General features: G+C 40.1%; 1 protein-coding gene across 1 annotated transcript; it reads left to right on the top strand.

Annotated features, from left to right (window-relative positions):
* The first annotated feature begins 12,799 nt into the window (after positions 1 to 12,799).
* TMEM35A (transmembrane protein 35A) lies at positions 12,800 to 25,138 on the top strand. Its single transcript, XM_069464008.1, has 2 exons — positions 12,800 to 13,043; positions 23,368 to 25,138. Exons 1-2 carry the CDS (start codon positions 12,924 to 12,926, stop codon positions 23,749 to 23,751), a joined length of 504 nt encoding a protein of 167 aa, XP_069320109.1. The 5' UTR covers positions 12,800 to 12,923; the 3' UTR covers positions 23,752 to 25,138.
* The last annotated feature ends 758 nt before the right edge of the window (positions 25,139 to 25,896 follow it).

Raw genomic sequence — 25,896 nt, 5'->3', positions numbered from 1 at the left:
AATTGTTCAATAAAGTACTTTGTTCCTCCTCACTAGTAATAACAGAACATGCAAAGTATATCAACTAGATATTATTTTACCTGTCAAATTGGTGAAGATTAAAAAAGAAATGGGCCGGGCGCGGTGGCTCACGCCTGTAATCCTAGCACTCTGGGAGGCCGAGGCGGGTGGATTGCTCAAGGTCAGGAGTTCGAGACCAGCCTGAGCGAGACCCCGTCTCTATTAAAAATAGAAAGACATTATATGGACAACTAAAAAAATCTATATAGAAAAAATTAGCCGGGCATAGTGGCGCATGCCTGTAGTCCCAGCTACTCGGGAGGCTGAGGCAGTAGGATCGCTTAAGCCGAGGAGTCTGAGGTTGCTGTGAGCTAAGCTGACGCCACGGCACTCACTCTAGCCTGGGCAACAAAGTGAGACTCTGTCTCAACAAAAAAAAAAAAAAAAGAAATGATATTCGTCAATGTAGACCATGGGCAGTGAGGCAGAAACTCTTATACGCTGCCGGTGGGATTGTGACTTGATACAACCTTCCTGGAAAGCAATTAGAATCAAGAGCTTTTAAAAATTTCATAGCATTTGCCCCAGAAATTTCACCTCTAGGAACCTATTCTAAGGAAATAGAGATGTGAACAAAGATATATGCCCAAAGGTTCTCATGGTTAAAAAACAAAAACAACAACAACAAAAAAATGCATCTTCAAGGTCCAACATTAGGAAAGTGAGGAATGGTTACATAAAATATGATTCATCTATAGATAATAACAGAGTCACTAAAAATTACACTCATGCTATGGTGTTAGGAGTCAGGATAGCATTACCTTCAGGGTTGGGGGTAGTGGTTGGCAGCGGCACGAGGGGGCTCATAATAGTCTATTTTTCATCCGGGTGCTGGTTGTACAGGTGTGTTCACTTTGTGAAAATTTATCGAGATTTATCAAGCTGTATTTTTTTGATATATGTACTTTTCTGTATATTTGTTACATTTCAATAAAAATTTAACTTAAAATTGTGTCTTTGCAAAGTTTATATCGATGTGGAAATATATGTAGATGGCAATCTTAAATGAAAAAGGTGGGATAAAGAATTGTGCATTCAGTGTGATTTTTTTCAAAATATTAAGGAGATATAAACGTTTTTGTTACATGGATACCTTTTATAATGCTTAAGTTGGGGCTTTTAGTGTGCCCATCACCTGAATAGTGTTCATTGTACCTGTTAGGTAGGTTTTTACCCCTCCTTTCCTCCTCTCCCCCATTCTTGATTTCCAATGACCTTTACATCTCTTTGTGCCCATGTGTGCCCATCGATTAGTTCCCAATTATTAGAGAGTACATGTGGTGCTTGTTTTTCCATTCCAGAGATACTTCGCTTAGGATAATGGTCTCCAGTTCAATCCAAGTTGCTGCCAAAGACAATATTTAATTCCTTTTTATAGCTGAGTAGTACTCCATGGTGTGTGTGTGTGTGTGTGTGTGTGTGTAGCATATTTTCTAATCCACTCATGAATTGATGGATACTTAGGTTGATTCCACATCTTTGTCATTGTGAATTGTGTTGCAATAAACATTCGAGTGCAGGTATCTTTTTGATAAAATGACTTCTTTTTCTTTGGGTAGATACTCACTAGTGGGATTGCTGGATTGAATGGTAAGTCTACATTTATTTCTTTGAGGAATCCCCATACTGTTTTCCATAGAGGTTGTACTAATTTAAAATCCCACCAACAGTGTATAAAGCATTCCTTTCTCTCTGCATCCACACCAGCATCTATTGTGTTTTGACCTTTTAATAATGGCCATTCTTGCTGGGCACTGTGGCTCATGCCTCTAATCCTAGCACTCTGGGAGGCCGAGGTGGGGGGATCACTTGAGGTCAGGAGTTCAAGACCAGCTTAAGCAAGAGCAAGACCCCATCTCTACTAAAAGTAGAAAAAATTAGCTGGGAGTGGTGGCACGCACCTGTAGTCCCAGCTACTCGGGAGGCTGAGGCAGGAGGATCGCTTGAGCCCAGGAGTTTGAGGTTGCTGTGAGCTAGGCTGACATCACGGCACTCTAGCCCGGGCAACAGAGTGAGACTATGTCTCAAAAAAAAAAAAAAAAAAAAGTAAATAAATAATGGCCATTCTGACAGGGGTAATGTGATATCCCATTGTGTTTTTAATTTGCATTTCCCTGATAGTTAGTGATGTTGAGCATTTCTTCATGTTTCTTGGCCATTTGTCTTCTTTTGAAAAACTTCTATTCATGTCTTTTGCCCACTTTGTAATGGGGCTGTTTGTTTAATGAAACAGGACCCCTATCTCTTGTCATATACAAAATATAATTCAAGATGGATAAAAGACTTAGATATAAGGCATGAAACCATAAAAATTCTAGAAGACAATGTAGGAAAAACTCTTCTAGATAATCAGCTTAGGCAAAGAATTTATGACTAAGGCTCCACAGGCAAATACAGCAACAACAAAAAAATAAATGACATTTGATTAAATTTAAAAGCTTCTGCACAGGAAAGGAAATAATCAACAGAGTAAATAGACAACCTACAGAATGGGAGAAAATATTTTCAAACTGTACAGCCAATAAAGGGCTAATATCCAGAATCTACAAAGAACTCAAACAAATCAGTGTGATCTTAAATTTGTAAAAAAACTGTGCTGGAATAAAAACTAGAAGGAAATATGCCAAATGTTTATAGTGATTGCCTCTGGATAGTGGGCTTGGGAATGATTCATTTGTTGGCTTCTTTTCCATTTCTGTACTTCCAATTTTTCTACAATGAACATGCATTACATTGATAATAAAAAGTAAAATATCAGAGAAAAAAGTGAATTTATGAACCTTGGTGATGCCCCCAGTAGTTGAGACTTTAAAACTGAGGACTAGATTTTATCAGTTCAGATGGAAGTGATTAGACTCTGAAGAACTAACTTGCACTTAGCAGATTTATAACAGACTGGGTTACAAGCCAAATGCAAGTGAAAAATATAGATTCTAGTGACAGAAACAGTCTTATCTACCATATAGGGTCATACCTACCAGCTTTTTTTTTTTTTTTTTTTTTTTTTGAGACAGAGTCTCGCTCTGTTGTCCAGGCTAGAGTGCCATGGTGTTAGCCTAGCTCATGGCAATCTCAAACTCCTGGGCTCAAGGGATCCTCCTGCCTCAGCCTCCCGAGTAGCTGGGACTACAGGCATGCACCACCATGCCTACCTAATTTTTTCTATATATTTTTAGTTGTCTATATAATTTCTTTCTATTTTTAGTAGAGACGGGGGTCTCGCTCTTGCTCAGGCTGGTCTCGAACTCCTGACCTCAAGCGATCCTCCCGCCTCGGCGTCCCAGAGTGCTAGGATTATAGGCGTGCGCCACCGCGCCCGGCCCCTACTAACTATTAATGTACCTGAGAAACCAAACTAGTAATCAGGTCACTTGTAATTTGAACAAATGGAGCTGAATGGTTTTAAGGGAGCCCTTTGGGTTATTTATAACATGTCTACCGGACCAGTGTTTCTGCTACTTGAACAATGCCGCATAAACACTGACTCCCCAATGTTCTTTTTTCCACCATCTCTAACTAGTTATCAGAATCTTCTGTCATTACAATATTACCTGCCTCCTATCCTCATTACATGTCACAGTTTCCAAGGTAACGACTCATCTTACATGAATTACATTCTAGGTTGGTAGCTCCCAGGTGAGATATTGGGAAGCATCTTAATCTCATCTGCATATATCTGCAAATTATATTTACCAGAAGTCGCTACTGGGAAGAGTCACAGATGGCTAGTTTCATTCACTGTGAACCTTTTTTTTTTTTTTTTTTAATTTTTCAGTTGAAGAGTCTATCATTCCCTGATTTTTTTCTAATTTTTCCTAAATTGTATCTCTTGAGTTTGGAGATACACATTGCTTTGGGGGCCCTTCAGTTTGCTGATAAACATCTAGGGTTTTTGATAATAGTACTTATGAGAATGGCACTGCCACTTACAAAAATAGGGAAATCAGAGAAGGAGTCTTTTGGGAGAGGGAGGAGATAGTGGAACATAGAATGAAGGTCCAGTGAGCATGTAGAGAAAGAGTTAACATTATAGAAAAGCTCTTATGTTGTACGTGGGAGGAATTACCCTGGAAACTGTCACCAAACTACCTAGCTACCTTTATACTTCTGGTTTCTACAGTAACACAGATATTTACCACCTTACATTTACATGGCTGGTGCTGATGTTCATTCTTTCACTGTATATAAGATCCCAACCCTTTGCTTGTTATAGTGTTGAAATTTGCAATTCAATATTAATAGCACTCCAATACTGGTGGCTCATTTCTCAGAGCTGGATGTAGAGAAATATAGGATATATATCCTATGTCCTATTCCACATTGGAATGCTATCAGTTAATGAACCTCAGCTTCATGACTAGGGCTCAGCACCAAGGGCACAAATTCTACAACTCCCCAGAGGCTAATAATTTCCATTCTCTCAAAATCATCATCCTCAGCAAACCCTTAATAAAGACACTCATTTCTACTTTTTTTCCTGATGATATGCACTGGATTTCTTTCAAAAGCAATTACTTTTAAGGTGCCTCTCCACTTTCATGTTCCATGATTCTGCAAAGAAACTGGTAGATGAAATACTTTCTGCCCCACCCCTGTTGTGCTATTTGGTTTATGAACTTATAATTAGGACTTTTTCCAAAGAAACCCAATCCTGTTGGAAATATGATTATCCAGAACAATACTTATAATAGTAATGAGTATCCAACATTTATTGAATCTTTACTTTGTGTCTCACACTGTGCTAAGTGCTCTGTGTGCATTAGCCCATGTGGGTACTTAATTTACAGATGAGAATATCAGTACCTGTATTGTACAGATGAGGTAGCTGAGACTTAGAGAGGGATAAATAACTTGTCCAAGGTCACACAGCATGTGGTGGAACCACAAATTAAATTCAGCTATCTGATGCTTGTGTCTCCACTTTTTATCTTTTAACTGGTGATTCTCAAAATTTGGTGTGCATCAGAATTCTTTGGAGGGCCTGTTAATACTCATATTTCTGGGTCCCATCTCCAGAGTTTCTGATTCAGTAGGCCTGAGAATACGTATTTCTAACAAGTTCCCAAATGATGTTAATATTGCTGGATGAGAGAGAATGCTCAAAGGACCTCTGTTTTGTACTCCAATGCCTCCCTATCAAAGGCAGAAGAACCTACCACTATAATGAAGCTAAGAAGAAACTTGTACACAATAGAAGGCTTGCGCTCTCCTTAGGGCTCAATGTTCAGGGATCCTGGGGGATGCTCTGATCTGTTTCTCCAGGAAAAACAGATGACTGGCTAGACTCCACTCCGAAGGATAACACAGCATATACGCAGTGCTCACAGAACACAATATTTCTCTAAAGAGCTGGACACACCCTGGGTTTAACTCAGTTTCTTAGTCTTGACTGCTACCAAAAGCTGGTGCATGCATACTGTGGTCTTAGTTCTCTTTTGGAAGTAACTCAAAGAGTTAAAATCAAAAAGCAGTATTTTCCAGGTATAGCTACCTGTCAGTTGAGGTTTTGATATAACTGACACATTCTGCCTGATCCTGTGGAGGGTCTCGATTAGCACTATCTTGTGAAGCTGAAGAAAATGCCATTACTGTGCAAACTCTCCTCAGAGCTGTTGTTCACACCTAGCTTATAAAGAACATATATTGCCTACCATAGACAGAGAAAGGCACACGTTAAACATAACACTCACCCTGCCATAACCTTCCTTGTTTCTGTTTTCACTTCTTTTTTTCCACCATTTTTCCAAGGAAATACAATGCCTTGTATTTCCCTGAGATACAGCTGAGGTCACTGAGTTTTTAGGCAATGAAGCATAGTGTAGTGTTCATTAGTGTGGCTGCACATTAGAATCTCTTGGGAAGCTTTTTTAAAATGCCAGTGTTGGGGACCCCACCCTAGACCAATTAAATCAAAATCTCTGTGGGCAGGCCCCAGATATGCACTAAAAACAAATTTCCAGGTGATGCTAATGCTAGCCATGGTTAAGAACCTATAGTGGTCAAGCAAATAGGCTCTAGCTGGGTGCAGTGATGCGCACCTGTAGTCCTAGCCACTCAGAAGGCTGAAGCAGGAGGATCTCTTGAGCCCAGGAGTTTGAGGCCAGCCTGGGCAACACAGAGAGAACCCCACCCCCGTCTCTAAAGAAATTTTTTAAAAATAATAATAAAAAAAGAGGCTCTGCTGTTGTGCAGACTCCATTTCTAGCTCTATTTCTTATGAGAAGATAAGTTTGGGCAAATGGCCTAACCTCTCTGAGCCTCAATTTCCCCATCTATAAAAATTGGCATAATAATAGAACCCACTAGGCTTGTTTCATGGGCTGTCGTGAGGATCGAATGTGCTGGTGTATGTAATGCACTGTAATTGTACGATGCCTAGCACAGAGTGATCATTCCCTAGATAATAGCTAATGATAAAATTAAGGCATCCCCCTTCAGCCTAAAGAGCAATTAAAGAGGCTGTGATCTTATTGGACGTGTGGGTCAAGAATCCAAGCATTGGGAGGAAAGGAATGAAACGAAACTGAGCAGAATTTCTTAGGCCACAACAGACAACAGGAGGGCTACCTCTTTGTAGGAATCAGGTATTGGATCTCAGCTCAGTTTCAAGTTAAAGTAAAAAGTCCAGTATTCTATTTTGCAGGCAGAACCAAATAAAGAATATCCATCTGAAACCAACAGCCAAAATTATGATAAATGAGAAAATGGAAGTTAGCAAAAATGTGGTGGTTAAGAAAATGGGCTTTTGGTTTCAGACCAACCTGGGTTTCAAATCTCAGCTCAGAAACATATAGGCATGTAACTTTGAGTAAGTTACATAATCAAAAAAGGCTAGTAATTATAGTTCCTACTTTTGGGTGTTGCTGTCAGGAATGAATGAGATTATGTATGTAAAACACTTACAATGAAACTTAACACATGGTAAGTCTTCAATAATTGATAGTGCTCAACTAACTGAGAGCATTCTCACCAGAGTAAAGGACAAAGCTAGGTTGCTGGCATTTACAAGTACTTCATAGTGTTCTGAATAACCAGTATTATCCTTAGATCTGAGCAAGAGGGGCTACTGCCCTGGGGCTCACGCTTTACAGGATACCTCATATTACAAATACTCAAATTTATTAAAGAAGACATGGGTACTTGTGTCACGCCTGGCTAATTTTTTCTATATATATATTTTTTAGTTGTCCAGATAATTTCTTTTGCTCTTGCTCAGGCTGGTCTCAAACTCCTGACCTCGAGCTATCCTCTTGCCTCAGCCTCTCCTCTTGCCTCAGCCTCTCAGGGTGCTAGGATTACAGGCATGAGCCACCACGCCCGGCCAACATCATTCAAACTTAAGGGGAATACCTCCTATCTCTTGCTCTATGTACTTGAAACAAAAGGCAAATGCATCCAAATGCCATGAAGGTTTGTGAGTTATGCTGTTGCTGATGTCAGACACTGCTTGAGAGTACAGGGAGAATCTGAGTAGCAGAAGTGCCTAGTAAGAGAAAAGACAAATTAACTTGTCAAATCCTTTCTCTCTCAATAGTAATAGATTCTTCCATAACAATGATTATTTCCCAATAATAACAAGCATGGGCTTTCTTGCTTCTTTCCAATTCTTGATTCCCTGACTTGTGCTAAGTAGGCCTCCATTTTGTAATCTTGCCCCAGGACAGGCAAATGTTAAAAGCTGGCCTGTAGCTGATACAGTACGATGTGAAAAAGAAATGAAGTATAACTATCAGAAGGGAGACAGAAATTGCCATTATTTGCAGTTGATTTGTTTGTCTATCCAGAAAACACCCAAGGGAATCAATTGAAACACTCATAAATTTAACAAGAGAGTTCAAAAAAGAGTTCAGCAAAGTGGCTGAAGAACAATCAATAGTTTTCCTGTGCACCAGCAACAACCCGTTGGAAGATATAACGGGGGGAAAATGATTCATGATGACCAAAAAATAGCATAAAATCCCTAGGAATAACTCTTCAAAAATACATAGGCACTACACAAAGAAAACAGGGATATTTGTATATCTCTCAGCAACTAGGATTTGAATAAATGGAAATGCATACTCTATTCCTGGATGAGAAAGCTACATTTTGTAAGACATCAATTTTTTTTTTTTTTTTTTTGAGACAGAGTCTCACTCTGTTGCCCAGGCTAGAGTGAGTGCCGTGGCGTCAGCCTCGCTCACAGCAACCTCAAACTCCTGGGCTCAAGCGATCCTCCTGCCTCAGCCTCCCGAGTAGCTGGGACTACAGGCATGCACCACCATGCCCGGCTAATTTTTTCTATATATATTTTTTAGCTGTCCATATAATTTCTTTCTATTTTAGTAGAGACGGGGTCTCGCTCTTGCTCAGGCTGGTCTCGAACTCCTGAGCTCAAACGATCCGCCCACCTCGGCCTCCCAGAGTGCTGGGATTACAGGCGTGAGCCACCGCGCCCGGCCAAGACATCAATTTTTAAAAATTCATTACATGTTTAGTTCAATCCAGTCAAAATTCAAAGTTATTTAACCTTGATAAAGTGTTTCTAAAGTTTACCTAAAAGAATAAATAAGGGAGAATGACAAAGAAATTTTTGAAAAAAAATAATAGTGATGGGAGAGTTGGCTTATAAGATATTAAATATATATGTAAGTTATAATGCATAAAACATTGTATATCTTCTGATGCTAGGTACTGAAAAAAATGAAAAAAATTAAAATATAAAAAATATTTTTAAAAACCCAAAGAACATTGTAGTACTGTCAGAAGAATCAACAAACAAATCTGTGGATGAGAACACAAAGCCTTGAAAGTGACCTAGTAAAAAGACAAGAATCTGATATACAATAAAGGAACCATCACAAACTAATGAGGACAGAATTACTCAACAGTGTTAAATGTAAAAACAAAGAAGGCATAAAACAGCTTTAAGAAAATATGGGCAAATGTTTAATCTTGAGATTAGGAAGAATTCTCTAAACATAAAAGCAATGGGAAAAGATCATAAAAGTCTTGCTAGATTTGACTCCATCAAATTTATTGGCAAACTGGGAAAATATTTAAAACAAATGATTGGCCGGGCGTGGTGGCTCACGCCTGTAATCCTAGCACTCTGGGAGGCCGAGGTGGGCGGATCATTTGAGCTCAGGAGTTCGAGACCAGCCTGAGCAAGAGCGAGACCCCATCTCTACTAAAAATAGAAAGAAATTATATGGACAGCTAAAAATATATATAGAAAAAATTAGCCGGGCATGGTGGTGCATGCCTGTAGTCCCAGCTACTCGGGAGGCTGAGACAGGAGGATCGCTTGAGCTCAGGAGTTTGAGGTTGCTGTGAGCTCGGCTGACGCCATGGCACTCACTCTAGCCTGGGCAACAGAGTGAGACTCTGTCTCAAAAAAAAAAAAAAAAAAACAAAAAACAAATGATTGATGTCAGTATGCTCAAAAGAGCTCTTATAAATCAATCCAAGAACACCAAATACTCAAAATAAAAATGAAAAAAGGACATACACAGATGACCAATAAATAGATGAAAAAAGTTCTAACATGCTAATAAGGAGGTACAAATTTTAAATGAATGAAATTGGTGAAGATGAAAAACACACTGAAATTCTCAATGCAGATGTGATGTGGTGATGCTCACACATTCTCCTATACTGCTGATGGAAGGGTAAATTTCCTTTCTGGAAAGCACTTTGATAATGTGTAGCGAGAATCTTTTAAACATTCATATATTTTAAATGAATTAAAGAAGAAGCAGCAGCAAACTAAGAAACAGCACAGGTTTAAGTTGAACACCCCAACAAGTGTCAGCCCTGCTCTGGATTCAGGGAGCTACTCCACTCCTTGCTCAGTTTCCTCATTCACGAAAAAAGAGAATTAATAGTACTAATCTCACAATATATGTAAGTCACTTAGCACAGTATCTGGCATCCTCTAAGTGATAAGTAAATGTTAGCTATTATTAAAATGGAAAGTGTGTGTGTGTGTGTGTGTGTATGAAAAGGTTATAATTTTGACCCATTCAACTTCTAGGAACTTATCCTAAGGAAACAATCAGGCATTCAGAGAAAGATTTGTATATAGGGATGTACATCACATTTTTATTTGTAAAAGTAAAATTCATGGAAACAACATCCTTATCTAGCAATAGGATAATGAATGAGAATTATAGCATATACAAATGATGCTAAAGTATTATATAATCACTAAAAATGATTTTTGAAGACCCTTTAATAATGAGGAAAAACACTAACAATAAAAAAGGTTTAAAACTGACTGGTAGGATCAAATTTTGAAAACCTAATTTATTAATTTATATACATTTTGTTTAGGCTGGGCATGGTGACTCATACCTGTAATCCCAGCTCTTTGGGAGGCCAAGGCAAGAGGATGACTTGAGGCCAGGAGTTTGAGACCAGCCTGTGTAATATAGTGAGATCCTGTCTCTACAAAAAAAATTTAAAAATTAGCTGGGCCTGGTGATATACACCTATAGTCCCAGCTACTCCCAAGGCTGAGGAGGGAGTATTGCTTGAGCCCGGGAGTTTGAGGTTACAGTGAGCTATGATTGCACCACTGCACTCCAGCCTGGGCAACAGAGTGAGACCTTGTCTCGTTAAAAAAAAATAATAATAAGGAAAAAAAAAGAACCCCCCCCAAAAAACACATTTCATTCATAGACAAGCTTTTAAGAAAAAGGTCAATTGAAATATTTTATTTTATTTTATTTTTTTGCAGAAGCCTGAAATATTTAATCATTAAAAATATTAACAATGTTTATCTCTTTAGGTGGGATTGTAAGTTATTTTTCCCTTATATTATTCAGTATTTTACACATTTTTAAAATGAATATGCATTATTCCTGTTATTGTGTAATTTAAAAGGAAAAATGTCTTATATATATCTTTAATGATCAGTTGCTTAACTATATGAGTAGACCTCTCCAAGTGCTCATTTTACTGCCATATTCAAAGCAGAACATTTGGAAAACAAATTATAAAGATAAACATTTCATTTTCATATATTCTTTACAGTCTTTGTTTTTATGTATATAAGAAAAAGTTCTAATAAATCCTACTGTTTACTATACAACAAGCCCATTGGGAGCAGGGCCTATGCTTCATTTGTCTGTGTGTTTCTACAGTGACAAAATTCACTTGTATGCACATTGTAGGTGCTCAGTAATTTATCAGTTGAATCATACTCCAGAGTCTGAAAATTTTTCATCATAAGATGTAAATAATTGTTAAATCTTAGTGTTACCACTCCCATAAGTATTTGCATTTAAATTCATTTTTTCCCCCAGCGAAGATTTATTAGGACCTGGTGCACAAAAGCCATTGTTCTAGGTGCTCTGGGGGATATATAGAAGTGGTTCCTGCCTTTAAAGTGCTTATAATCTAATTGTAGAGTTGATGTTATGCTAGACACTGTGTTTGGCAACTTACTTACATGGAATTCTTACAACAAATCTTTGAGGCAAAATTTTCATTCACATTTTATAAAAGTGGAAGTGGAGGCAGAAATAAGTCAAGTGACTTATCCAAGTTCACACAGTTAGTGGCAGATCTAGAATTCAAAGCCTGGACCTTCTGGGTCTGGCAGTGTATGTGCACACAGGTGCAAATTTACAGTGCTAAGCAATTTTAGGTAAGTGCCATACTAATTGTACAAAATATGACAGGAGAGGCAGCAGAGCAGTGGTTAAGAGCCTGGACTCTAGAAATGACTGCCTAGGTTTGAATCCTGGCTCTCCACTTACTAGCTGTATACTCTTTGGCAAGTTACTTAACTTCCCTGGGCCTCAGTGTTTCCATCCATAAGATGGGGACTAATACCTAGTCCAGAGTGTTTCTTTAGCGATTAAGTGACACATTCAATAAAACATAACTACTACTGGAAAAAAAGATTGAATAAGTTAATGCAAGTGTCTAGCACCAAGTAAACAGTCAACAAAAATATTGGTTATTGTTATAGAAAATTGGAGGAGGGAGAAATCATATCCAGCTGGGAATGGACCAGAAAAGGCTTTATGGAGGAGATGACATTGAAGAAAAGGTTGAATTCTAATGAAGAGCAATGAGGGGATCAAAGGTAGGAGAGGTGGGAAGGCTCAGGTTGTATGGGGCCATGAGTAGATAGAAACAGGTGGCACCTGGCAGTGGGAGCTATTGAAAGTTAAATCTCCAAAGAGAGATAGGGGTCAACATTTGAAGCGCCTTGAATGCCAAATTTAAAACTCTAGAGTTAACCATCGGGCATGGGAGATGTTAAAATTTTTGAGGAAGAGGAAAAGAAACCCTTTTGGAGCAACAATCAAGCCTAACAACTTTGCAATTTTGTCTTTGAGCCACGGTCAACTTCAGAAACCAACAACTCTCTGAGAACTAACGTTTTGATTGAAGGAAAGGAAAGGGGGCCAGAAAACGAGAGATGAGAAAAAGGGAGTGAATAACTGAAGAACGACAGGTGGGATGGGGAGATGAAAAGTGCACCCGGTGGGAAGTGGTAGAAAGGCCATCTTACCTAATTCCTCATTCCAGGGGCCGCTCAGTGACTGAACTCAAAGCATAACCTACCTTCTCCTCATTTAAGATTTGAAGTTTCCGCCTCAGTTGAGGGCTTCCTTTAACTTTGAGACTGTCTTTTTGGCCTGTGAGGAGCAAGCGTAGGGCATTAGGACCCAGCGATTGTTGTAGTGAGAGTGGTTGAATCTCGATCTCTCAATTTTTCTCTCGAGCTCCCTCCTCTCCCTTTGTCATTCTAGCTGCCTGCTGCCTCCGCAGCGTCCCTCCAGCTCTCCGTGTGCTAATTGCCTGCGCCTTAGACAGACCCGGTGCGCAAAGCAGAAGGATTAGTTGGGACCTGCCTTGGTGACTCCATGGCATCCCCCAGAACCGTAACTATCGTGGCCCTCTCAGTGGCCCTGGGACTCTTCTTTGTTTTCATGGGGACCATCAAGTTGACCCCCAGGCTCAGCAAGGATGCCTACAGTGAGATGGTAAGTGAAGCAAACGGCTGATAAGGAGCGCACCCCCATGGGACTGCGAGCACCTGTCCCCTTCTTTCCTTTTCCATCTCCGGTCCTGTCCCCTTAACCCCTAACCCCACCCCGGACCCTCCCTTCTCCCCAACAACTTTGCAGCTCGGAAGGAGCAGCTGGGCAAGAGCGCTTTCATTTGTGGGCTTTGCTGTTCTGGAGCTACGGAATGCCAGTTGGGGGAGGGGTTGCCCAGCGAGTACCCCTCACCCCAGGTAAACCAGAAGGCTGAGACCGGCGTAGCACCTGTCATTGGCAGGAGCCCTTCCTTCCCTCCTTCCCAGCACACACCCAAAGTCTGGGCAACCAGTCTGCAAGTCCGATTCTTTCCCTCGGAGCTAAGAGTTTAGCAAGCTGGAGAGTTTATTTATTTTAGGGCAGAACAAAGGGTTTGAAAGAGGGAAAGAGCTGGGGAGAATGGGCTACTAAAACAACCAATTTGTAGGGGCTGGCTAGGTATTCCTCATCGCGCAGAGAGCTGATAGTATTCCTCCAGCTGTCTGGATATGTATCTGGATTCTTGAGACAAAGCAGTCTTGGCCCAAATAAAGGTCACTGAGCTCCTGCTTCTTCCTCTTCTCTCACAGCAGAACTGGATGTTTTGTTTTATTTTGTTTTGTGTGTAGGCTAATCTACAAAATCTTCAAAGTCTGCCTTTTCTCTCCTGCAAAACAGTCCATAATCCTCACATTGCCTCCTGTGGATGCCCAGGGCCAGGCCCTCTGCAGGTTTTCCCCTCTGCAGAGTTGGAATCACCAAAGGTGACTGGCCAAAACATCTCTGCAACCTGGGGGCTGGGCTGCTTTCCCCAGTTGGGCGTGATAAGGACTTGCTCTTATGCTGTGGAATACTAGAAGATGGCAAGGGATGTTTCCAGCACTTTCGGTCTCCGGCCTCTCCCCCTGTCACTTGCCTCTTCGTTTCCCCGCCCCAGCTGAAGGGACCGTGCTTCTTCTCGAAGCCTTTGCCAGACTGCCAGTAATGGGAGGGAGCACATTACTGGGCTCCAAGGTCAAGAAGGAAAGGAGCTTAGGGGAGGAACAGAAGGGGAGAAAGAAAAGAGCAAAAGGGACTTACTCCCTGTTAGGCTGAGGCAGAGAGGAATAGCTTCACACGTTGAAAGGAATTAATTGCTCTCCTGAAGCCACTGCAGAGCTTTCCAGGGCCCCTCAACGTGAGCTGCAAATGGATGGAGACTGGCAAATTGTGGACGCTCAGAAAATGTTTGCAGGCAGCTCTGGCTTCTGTCTTGGGGTTTGAGCTGGAGCATTCCGTTTCTTCCTTACCACAGGATCACCCTGGGATGGGGGAGGGTGGCTGAGACTCAAGGGCTTAGGTCTGGCCCCAGTGGCAAATCCGAATATGCTTCTCCTTCTCCCCACCCCTCCTCCCAGCACGTTTGACCAGATGGAATTGAAATCAGGTCAAAATGAGTATCCAAGGCAGCCTGCATTGGGGAGGGAAGGGGCGGGGTGGGGTAACAGAAGCCACCAAAGGGTTTAAAGAGATTGGGGCAAAAAGACAGGGTGGAGGGGAAATACCACTATATTTTTGCCTTGGCAGTAGTAGTTTGGTGTTAGAGTATAAATAAATAAATATGTTCTTGCTTTACTTTTTATATGTACATGTATTTAAATATTTGTGTGTGTGCACTGTAGGCATTTGTAAGCTTTCCCTTGCCTTAGGGACATAGTACCCATCTTTAGTATGTCCCCTGCCCTCCAGACCCTGGTCAGCTGCTTTAGAGGACCCCCAAGCTGCACCCTACAGTGTTAGGCTCTGCAACTAAGATGGAGTCACCGGGAAGCTTCCTACCAGCTTAGCAGGAACTCATGAGGAGGACCAGCCACAAATGGGTTTACAGTAGGTTTCTTCCTAGAGAATGGAGCTGTCTATTGCAGCCTAATGAAAGGCAGAAGAAACAAATATGAAGATTTCATATCATACACAGAAACATATTTAAATAGGTATAATCTAATACAGCAGTATAGAACCATTGTGTGTGTATGTGTGTGTGCACACTTCTGTGCTTCTGTGCTCAGGGGCATCTGAGGAAATGGAAAAAACTAACTAGGAAGTAGACATCACAGTGGTTTGAAGCTTGAAGATTTTCTGACTGCCCTTTTCCAGGGTCCTCTCCTGCATTGAGCATCAGACCATAGACTAGAGATGGCTCTCTAGCATAGAGCCTACTGTATAGTGCCTTGTCTTGGCCAAATTTTATTCTTGAACCCATAAGGGGAGTAAATTCAGTTCTAGCACAAAAAAGGTGCTCAATATATATTTGTGGAATGGATGGGTGAATGAATGAGTTGTTGTAGCATTGCCTTGGCTGGTCACCACCCTTCAGATTTCTCTGGTTGGCTCTTGATTATGCAGTTCAGGAGCCATTTCTTGCTTCTTAGAAGGGGACCACAGTCCCTCAGAACCCCAACTCTACATCAGCTAGGAAGATTATTTAGGATTTTCTTTTTTCATTTTAGGAATGATTCCTCTGCATTGATGGGTTTAGTCATGTATTGACTGCAGTGGCATTTCTTGTAAGATCTCAAAGTGTTGTTGTTGTTATTGTTTTAAGATTATTTGTTCTTTAAAGTATCTCTGTGAGGTAGATTTATCTTATTAGTTATTCTTATTTTACTGATGGATAAACTGAAGTAGAATAAGTTTAATGATGTATCCAAAGCTGGTAGGGTAAGCTGTTGTTGGAGTAGAGATTAGAAACCAAGCCCATGACTCAATAATCCCAGTATAGGGGTCATTAATGGTTAAAACTGTTGGGTTTTTATGGATGCCAGAACCTATAATTGATTCTTGAAAATATTTGACACATTCTTCCTTCTTTTTTGTACAAGTTTAACTGCCCAATCCATGTTTTGGGGTTTTGTTTTACTTCAAAACCAATTTTTCAAATTAGATTTTTAAAAATTTTTCCTTTTCTTTTTTTTTTTTTTTTTTTTTTTTGCTTTTCTGCCAACTGTATTTTTTTCTTGTCTAAAACCATTGGTGTTATGCTTAGGTGTTATCCCTTCCATGGAGGATCACTGCTAAAAACCAGACAAATAACTATGAACTTTTCTCCTGCCTCTACTGGAGAAGCCAGGAAAGATTAGTGGAACGAGTACAGGCTTTGGAGTTATACAGGCTTGGGTTTAGGTCCTGGTACTCTTGGTGTTTCTTTATTCATAAAATGAGGATCAGAAACCTCAGAAGGTTGTAAATATTGACTGAGATTACATGTAAAAGTATCTGGTACAGTGTTTGCTATAGTAGGTGTTCAAGAAATGCCCTGGGTGACTATGGTAAGTAATTATGTTTTATGCAGTGGTTTCCTAACTAAGTTGAATGGCCAGTTTAAAGGATTGAAATCAAGCATTTAGAAGAACAAAGATGCTATTTTCATGCACCCTGGTGAACAGATCTTTTTGCAATCAGCTAATATTGAAAAATCCACACTTGCTGCTTTGTAATGCACAGTGGATCCCATGCAGAACTTCCAGATGCATTTCTGAATAGCCCATTTGGCGTGTGTTGTCCCATACTCCTCCAGATTTAGCAAGTATCATTATGGAGTACTCTAAATTCCACGTGAATTCAATATGACTGGCCACTCCTTTGACTCAATGCCTTCATCAGTTCACTTGAAATTGGGAGACAGCACTTACAAGTGCTGGTAAGCAGTTTCCTGGTAAGCATATGTCCTAGGAACATAAGAATGTTGACTTGCTTTAAATGTGGTATTTAGCTTTTTGTAGTAGTGGTTTCATCCTGTAAACACAGGTCACATAAAGAAAGGTAAGAAAACATCAAAATCCTGTCACCATAAATCCAAGGGATTTTGGCCCTGAGGAAGATGGGCAAGTCACTGATTCCTTGCATCCCCCTGTAGTGAAGTTTTGTTAGTTTGATTGATTTGCTTATCTGTAGTTAAATGCTCTCTTGTTAGTGTAAAACTGAGAAAACACTACCAACATGTTTGAGTAGTTTATTTAATGCTCATAGGTAATCTTTTGAGCTTCTAATCACTGCCATTAATTGCTTCCCAATTAGGTATTAAGATATTAATAATAATTCACTGATGCTTAAACTGCTCTTTGAGGGTCAGGCAGTGGCTCAGGCCTGTAATCCCAACACTTTGGGAGGCTGAGGTGGGAGGATATCCTGAGGCCAGGAATTTGAGGCCTGCGTAGACTGCTCTTTGAGATGGTACAGTATGTTTGTTCCCTTAGAGAGGAAACTGAGACCCTGAGATGTGAAGTGACTGCTTTGTTCACACAGCCTGCCATCACAAGCAAATCTACTACTACAGGTTTGGAGCTTAAGTCGGGGAGCTTGTAGCTTCCCAGTATGGCCAACAGCTGAGTTTCAGAGTGACCTTTGATTGACAGTAGGAGTCAGACTTTTCTGCCCTAAGATGCAGTCCTGGTTAGTAGGACCAGGCTTGCCAGCTTCCACTTTTGATGGACATTATATGACAGTGGGAAGCAGAATTGCTTAAAAGGTATTTATCATTCATATGGATATTTGGCCATTAAACGTGATGGCCTTTTATTGTATTTAAACAATGATGTATAATTCACATGTGACTTTATTTCCTACAGAGATTGAGAGAAATCATACATGAGTCAGTAAATTTTGCAGCACTTATGTAGGCTTTATGGTTTAAGATAGCAACCAGGCTGAGATTTTTAGCCAAAATATATTTTTGTCACTTCTTTCATCTGCTTTCATTTAGTTTTTTCCCTATACATTTGATTGAAGTTTAACATATATACTGAAACATGCACCTATGTGTATAGCTCAAGGAATTTTTTTTTTTTATTTATTTATTTATTTTTTTTGAGACAGAGTCTCGCTCTGTTGCCCAGGCTAGAGTGAGTGCCGTGGTGTCAGCCTAGCTCACAGCAACCTCAAACTCCTGAGCTCAAGCGATCCTCCTGTCTCAGCCTCCCGAGTAGCTGGGACTACAGGCATGAGCCACCATGCCCGGCTAATTTTTTCTATATATATTTTTAGCTGTCCATATAATTTCTTTCTATTTTTAGTAGAGATGGGGTCTCGCTCTTGCTCAGGCTGGTCTCGAACTCCTGAGCTCAAACGATCCGCCCACCTCGGCCTCCCAGAGTGCTAGGATTACAGGCGTGAGCCACCACGCCCGGCCAAGGAATTTTTATAATACTCTCATGTAACTACCACCCATATCAAGAAACAGCACGTGACCGGCACCCCGGAAACCTCCCTCATGGCCCCTTCCAGTTACTACTCTCTCCAAGGGTAACTACTATCCTGACTTCTAACACCATAAGTTAGTTTTACATAATTTTGAACTTTATGTAAATGGAATTATACAGTATATTAATCAATTTTTTTCTATTACCTAATGGGCATAAGTGAACTTAAAGTGGACCAAACCACTTGCCCTCTGTTCCCATTTTGTCCTGTTAGCTGGCTTGGGTCGGTTATCAGTTCTAATCAAAGATGAATATTATTTGACAGTTTTGAGCTGTTCAAGTTTAAAGTCATTAATATGGGATTATGGACCCTGCGGTGTTTTGAAAAATAAGTGACAAAAAGGAAAAAAAGGTATGACAAACAAAGGCTCCATATGCTTTTGACTCATGTCTGAATCATATGTCTTCATACCACAAGAATGGACCTGCTTGATTCATCGTTATTATCATTAAAATAATTACTATGGCTTCAAATGTATGGATTTCTAATTGTGTGGTTCATCAGTGATAAAATGTGTGTGTGTGTGTGTGTGTGTGTGTGTTGATGCTATGACACTTTGATTCTTTGACTAAATCTCCAAATACTCATTTAATTTACAAAATGGGAAACTAAGGTAATAAGATACTTAATAATTTTCTCCAAGCAATTTAGGGGCAAAACTGCAATTGGAATTTGACTTAAGAATGCGGTCCAAGGATATTGCTGGATGATTGCCTTTGATTGAAGGGATTTGAAACATTTGACTAAACCCTTCTCTTTCCTACTTCCTTTCCCTATAAGGAAACTATGGTTTCAGCGTCTGGGTCATTGCAATGGAAGGAAAACAGACCTAACAAAGTGAATTGCAAGAGCCTTTTGGGAAAATAAATCTGTCAACTCTATTCTTACTATCAGTACAATTAAAGTCTTTAGAGACCTAGTTACTATAGACTCAAGACATGTGACCCTTCTATTGTTAAACTTGAGGTGGCCTGGAACAAGCATAATGAGGAAGCTGGCAATAATAGAACTCTTTTGATGTCTCCATCCTACTCCACAGGAGAAAGATAAATGGCTTCCTAGAATGTCAAGACCCATCCAAGTTTAGTCCCATCTGTAATAAACTAAACATTCCCTGTCTGGCGTTCTGGAGAATAAATCCTATCTGTACCTACTCAGCTTTGAACTAAAGATTTGATAAAATGGCTTATCCACATGCAGTTTCCTCTTGAGAAAAGGAGGAACGAAAGAACCAACAGCTGCATAAAAATATCCACAGCTGCAGTTTAAGAGGTTTGCTAAACAACTGAAAAAGTAATATGCAGTTACACCAAATGGAGAGAAAAAAAAAATCACCGAAGTTGTAGGAACTTGATTTAAAGACCTGGAATTTGGCCCTAGGCTACAGGTTCCACTATAGTATAGATAAGAATCTATTCTTGAATGAAGGTGATTTAGCCAAAAAAGGAGCTCTTTCTGAAGTCACTCAGCCAGCATCTGGAAGTCTTGGCTGGGAACTGACTGTAAGAAACTCACCTTGCCTCCTGTGTTCATCACATCAGAAGCTTACCCTTAGGATTTAGGAATTGCCTCTTGAGAAACTTTTTGTTGCTAATTAGAAATAACCCCTACTTAAAAGTGTCAAGGAAGCCTCCCAGGTCTATATTTCTTTCCCTAAGTTTTCCCAGCTAGTAGCATCAGAGTGCAGAGGCGGAGGGAGTAGGCAGGTGGTATGTATTTAGATTAATAGCGAAAAGAAAGGGGCAGGCTTCTCACCACCACCAGGTGCCCTAACCCTCGGTTCAGCTCTGCTCCACACAGATCTGGCTCCCTTCAGCCTAGGGCTTTACTCTGCTTACTGTCCAACCTCTTTCCTAATTTCTCTCTGAAAAATCCCCGATTTAACCTAATTCGAGAGACGGAGGAAGAAGGACTAACACTTTGTATTTCCTTACATGCTCAGGAACAGGGTAGGGACTAGGGTGAGGCGAAATTTTAAAGACAGTCTCTGACAGAGTGAGGATTAGGGAGAGGTGAGTGAGGCAGGGTCGTGTGAGTATAGAGTCCGAGCCTGCCTTTATTTAAAATTTTGATATTTTGTTTATCATGGGTATTATTTATCTTGATTAATGAATGTTTGTGGTACCTTCTTAAATTTTCCACCCAAGGCAAGTAACCTCACTTCACCTTGGTCCAGGCCCTGCCCAGGAAAATGAGGCTCAGAGAGGTCAAATAATTTGCTCATGAACACCCAACTAGAAAGAGGCAGAGCTGGGATTTGAGGCCAAGTCTGTTTGGATGCAAACCCATGTTTTTTCCACTAAACCATTAGTCTTTTAACAGTCCTCATAGAGGATTATCTTGTGCCACTTATGATAATTAATCCATGAAAGAAAGGTGCATTCACTTGTCCAGATGCAAAAGAAATGACTTAACATTTGTTCCCAGACTAGAGTGTGTGAACACTATTTTAAGTGCCAGTTGCTTCTGAGAGGTCAAGTTGGCTTTCTGCCTGATACTTGTCTTGCATTTTGGCACTTTTGACTGTTCTTTTTAAAACTCCTCTTGGTGTCCATGACCCCATCTCTCCTGGTTTTCCTCTTTTCTGATCATACTTTCTTCTGTCTGCTTTGTAGACTCTCTTTCTCTTCCCATTTCTTAACTATCTGTCACACATTTTTTCCCATCATATATGCTGATGACTATCCATCCATTCTCTATCTTTTAGCCCAGACTTCTCTTACTGAGATGCCTACCAGACATTTCCATGTGGACATCTTAGAGATATCCACTTAAAAACCCTTCAACTTAAAAACCCTCAAATTCAGTTTCTCATTCCTTCCCAATTCCTGTCCCCACCTCCCCAAACTGTACCTCCTGATATAGACCCATACTTGGAGAATGGTAACACCTATTTATCCAGGCACCCAAGCCAGAGACCTGAGAATCTTTCTTTACTCTTCCCTTTCCTGCAGTGTCCATATCCAATAAGACAGCAGGTTCTGTTGATTTTTGCTTTCACATTATCCTTGACTCTGTCCCCTTCCCTTCATTTTCACTGTCATTCAACTAGTCCAGGTCTCCTACTGATCTCCTTGCTTCCAGGCATATCTCCCCCAATCCATCCTCCACACTATTTCCACAGGGACCTTCCTTAAAAGCAAATTGATTATGTTGCTCCTTCTGGCTTATAGGACAAAGTCCAGCTCGATAACACAACAGATCTAGTTATCCACAGGCTGATTCATATCTATCTTTCCTGTTTCATGTCTCATCTCCCTTCCTTCCTTCCCTCAACCTATGCTGAACTGAGACAGTATTTCTAGCACACTCGTCTGTTTTGTGCTTTAGGGTCTTTACTCATCTGACTTCCTCTGCCTGCAATGCCCTTCCCTTATTTTTATGAATACCTGCTCTTTTAAGATTCCACTCTCGATTTTCTGTCACCATCTAGGGAGATTTGACCACTCCCTCTGGTGGGCTACTATTGTACTTTCTACATAATTTTATCTATCACTCATAACACTTTATGGCACTTACGCATTTACATATCTGTTCTTCCCCTTATAAATTTCAAGCTTTGGGATGACAGGGCCTTTGAATGATTGATATCTATATCCAGAGTACCTAGTATAGTGCCTAGCCCAAGGAGGCACTTAAGAAATATTGAATGAATGAATGGATATTTAATGAAAACAAAGCAGTGGGTCAACCCAATATGATACACTTGATGAAATCTTAGCAATATACTCCAAAATGAGGATCAGGCCAATCTGAATAGTAAAAAATATGAATGATCTATTACTCTCAGGTCTATATAATTCTATTACTTTGTAATATATATAGTGATTCCTTCCTCTGTCCTTTGATGTTTACCTTTGGGCTACTGTTGGATCTTGTATAAGACCTCTATTATATGCCATTAAGTGTGCTGCTTTATAATATTGTTTACGTATCTGTTTCCCCCAGTAGACCAAGAGCTTTTGACCCTGTCTTATTCATCTCTGTCTCTTCAATGCATAATGCATAGTAAGTGTTCAATAAATATTTGTTGAATTAAAATTAATGAACTAGGCTAACCAAACTAGGATATTATAATGGTCTGAGGATTTATCTTAATGAACCAATGAATGAGAGAATGATTGTGTTTTATTACATTTTAAAGATATATAAGGTATTTATATTTGCATACATTTTTATTTTTCTATTTGCTCAGCAAACATATTTATTTTTATAGATTGCATAAATATAAGCTCCAGCTCAGTTCTTTTCTGAAATATCACAGATTCCAAATTAGGGAAGTCCAAAAGTGAGGCTTTACCATACTGTGCCTTGCCTTGGTATTCATATGCATCTGGGTTTGGACAAGACAGGCACTAGACAATATGGTTCTGGCTAACATGTATCAGTTTTTAAGGGCCCAATAAATATTTTAAAAATTCTTAATGTTATTTATGATTTATAGTCAGAAACTTATTAAACTATAAAGCCAAATTCTCTGCCTTACTACCTTTGGTGCTTAGTTCATTCAGACTGCTGTCACAAAATACCATAAATTGGGTGTCTTCTAAACAACAGAAATTTATTTCTTACAGTTCTGGAAGGTGGGAAGTCCAAAATCAAGGCATTAGCAGTTTAGTTTCTAGTGAGGGCCCACTTTCTGATTCATAGATGGTACCTTCTAAAGACAGCTCTCTGGGGCCTTTTTTATAAAGGCACTAATCCCATTTATGAAGGCTCCGCCCTCATGACCTAATCACCCCCCAAAGGCCCCACCTGCTAATACCATCACCTTGGGGGCTAGGATTTCAACATATGAATTTTTTTTTGTGGGGGGACACAAACATTCAGACCATAGCAGTGCTACTACAATTAAGGTTTAACTCATAGGGATCCCAGCAGATTGCTTTTTTCTTAATTACAGCTTTTATTTAGGGGACAAAGTGAAAAATGGGACACCCTTGGCTGGTTGGAAGGGGAATGATAGGGAAGGAGGACCGTGCTTGTGTTTTCTCCATTCTAATGTTAAAATCATGGTTAATGCAGTGATTTCCTTATGATATTCCCACTCTAGAAACGTGCTTACAAGAGCTATGTCCGAGCCCTCCCTCTGCTGAAGAAAATGGGGATCAATTCCATTCTCCTCCGAAAAAGCATTGGTGCCCTTGAGGTGGCCTGCGGCATCGTCATGACCCTTGTGCCTGGGCGTCCCAAAGATGTGGCCAACTTCTTCCTGCTCTTGCTGGTGTTGGCTGTGCTCTTTTTCCACCAGCTGGTCGGTGATCCTCTCAAACGCTACGCCCATGCACTGGTGTTTGGAATCCTGCTCACCTGCCGCCTGCTGATTGCCCGCAAGCCTGAAGACCGGTCTTCTGAGAAGAAGCCCTTGCCCGGAAGTGCCGAGGAGCAACCTTCCTTATATGAGAAGGCCCCTCAGGGCAAAGTGAAGGTGTCATAGGAAAGTGGAAGTGCAAAAAGTGGACCTTCCAGGCAGTTGCCTCCATGTCAGTGTGTGTTTTTCATTTGATTTATTTATCTTGGGGAAAGGGAAAAATATAATCTGCAAGATAATGACCCTATTGGTTTGTGTACATCTATACCCTAAAATGACCTCCCCACATTGACATTTGTGCGCCACCTTTAATCACTCTGGGGCAATTCTCACATCTTGCTGCATGTACATGTATACAGCTACCATTGAAGTGTAATTGTGAGATGGACTCCAGCAAGCATGTGACTGTGAGATTATGTGTGGGAAAATGTATTTAACTACTGTGTGTGTTGTTTGTGTGTGTGTGTACACTCACACACGTTCAGAGAAGGCTCTGATCTTGAACTAATCCTGCACAAGTACCCTTCCCTTTATAGATTGATTCCAGCAAAGGCAGAATTAACTAAACCTCCTATAAAGAGAATTCTACTTACTTCTGGTATAAAACAAGTGACGTATTCCCATGGTGGAGGAATTCCTCAATAGATTAAGCTGAAAACTTAAACTTACCACTTTAGGAAAAAAATTCATTTCAATTTGAGACACTGAGTTATATGTAAAATTAATTAGCCTCCACCCTAGCAGTTGTTTAAATTTTAAATACTCCATATTGAGTTTAATTAAAACAAGGGGTATATGCAGTCAACAGATAGTTTAATTCTTTAAGTGATAAAATAGGAAGTTTCACCTTGCCTTTGTCCGAGTCCCATCTACTAAGCCCCTTTAATCACAGTTTGAAACTGAAATAGTAAACTTGTTATCAGACATCTTTTTCAAATTTTCTTAAGCCCAAAGCTGCCTCACTTCCACTATTCTCTGCAGTTAACCAGGATTTGGCAGCTGCTCCACTGTTGCAGTTGAGGGAGCAGGGATCAGTCCTGTTAGAAGTCTGTGAATCTCAAACTCTAGCTGTTCTCTGAAATCATCTGAAATTTGACAGGCTGTATCTAGCGTTTCCTTGTCAAACAGATTCACTACCCCTATTGAGTCTTCACTAAACTTTGCTAGTGTAAGCAGAGTTCCAAGTCATCCCCCAGGATTGTCTCCTGTACACTTTTTTTACCATTCCGGTGGGTGGAGTTTAGCTGGGGGAAGGACATTTGAAATGGGTTAGTTGGATTGAGCAGTATGAAAATTTGCTTTCTTCATTACATACTGCTGTTTCTTCTTGTTAGATGTGCTTTGATGGTTTTAATATTATTGTGCCAGGGATGGGGAAAGGGGTGGGGGGCTGTGTGTGGGGAAAGTACTTATTATTGTATTTTCTTCAGTGTCATTGTTCTTGGTAATTGGTAATTCTCTGTCTTATTTCTCTCATTCTTTCAAAATAAAAATTTTTGAAATTTGGAGGAAACTGTCTGGACAAATACTGAAAATCTGGAAAGAAAGGCTCATATAAAAGGATTCAGGCTCTTTTTTTTAAGTCTGGTTGAGGGAGGAGAGGAAAGAGAGGCGGGAGTATAACACTTAATATACTAATGAGGTTGCCAACTTTCCAATCTCATTTAAGTTCCCCTACACGTTTGTGATGTTAGCACACAAGACAGAAAGCCATAGAATTAGCTTCCCAATACAATTTCCAGTTTTTGGGAGTTCTGCTTTATTAGGTGATACCAAAGGAAGTTAGAAAAATGATTTCAGAGAAAATTGAAGATATATTAAATAAAGGTGAACCACTGTCTCTCACTATATATGAGTCCACAAAGTGGCACAAAGTTGCATTGCCACAAACTTGTCACGTAAGGCAAGATGTTGAACCACTCAGGACTTCAGTTTCTTTTTTTTTTTATTTTTATTTTTTTTCTTTTTTCTGTCTATATAATTTCTTTCTATGTTTTTTTTTTTTAGTAGAGATGGGGTCTCACTCTTGCTTAGGCTGGTCTCGAACTCCTGAGCTCAAACGATCCGCCCACCTCGGCCTCCCAGAGTGCTAGGATTACAGGCGTGAGCCACCGCGCCCGGCCCAGTTTCTTCATTTACAAAAAAAAGGGTGTTAAAATCCCTTCCAATTTACATTTCTTTGCATCTATGAAATGATTAAAAGCATGAAAAATGACTTGAGAAATTTTCAATTTTACTAAAAGAATAGCATCTATCATAGGAAAAATCAAA

This window comes from Eulemur rufifrons, chromosome 30 (assembly GCF_041146395.1).
Source record: "Eulemur rufifrons isolate Redbay chromosome 30, OSU_ERuf_1, whole genome shotgun sequence".
Lineage (NCBI taxonomy): Eukaryota > Metazoa > Chordata > Mammalia > Primates > Lemuridae > Eulemur > Eulemur rufifrons.
This window is presented reverse-complemented; position numbering and strand designations above follow the sequence as displayed.

Excerpts from the sequence above, each read along its gene's own strand:
- TMEM35A (XM_069464008.1), top strand. The coding sequence starts at position 12,924 with ATGGCATCCCCCAGAACCGTAACTATCGTGGCCCTCTCAGTGGCCCTG. Across the intron at positions 13,044-23,367 it reads AGGATGCCTACAGTGAGATG|AAACGTGCTTACAAGAGCTA; the intron begins GTAAGTGAAGCA and ends TTCCCACTCTAG.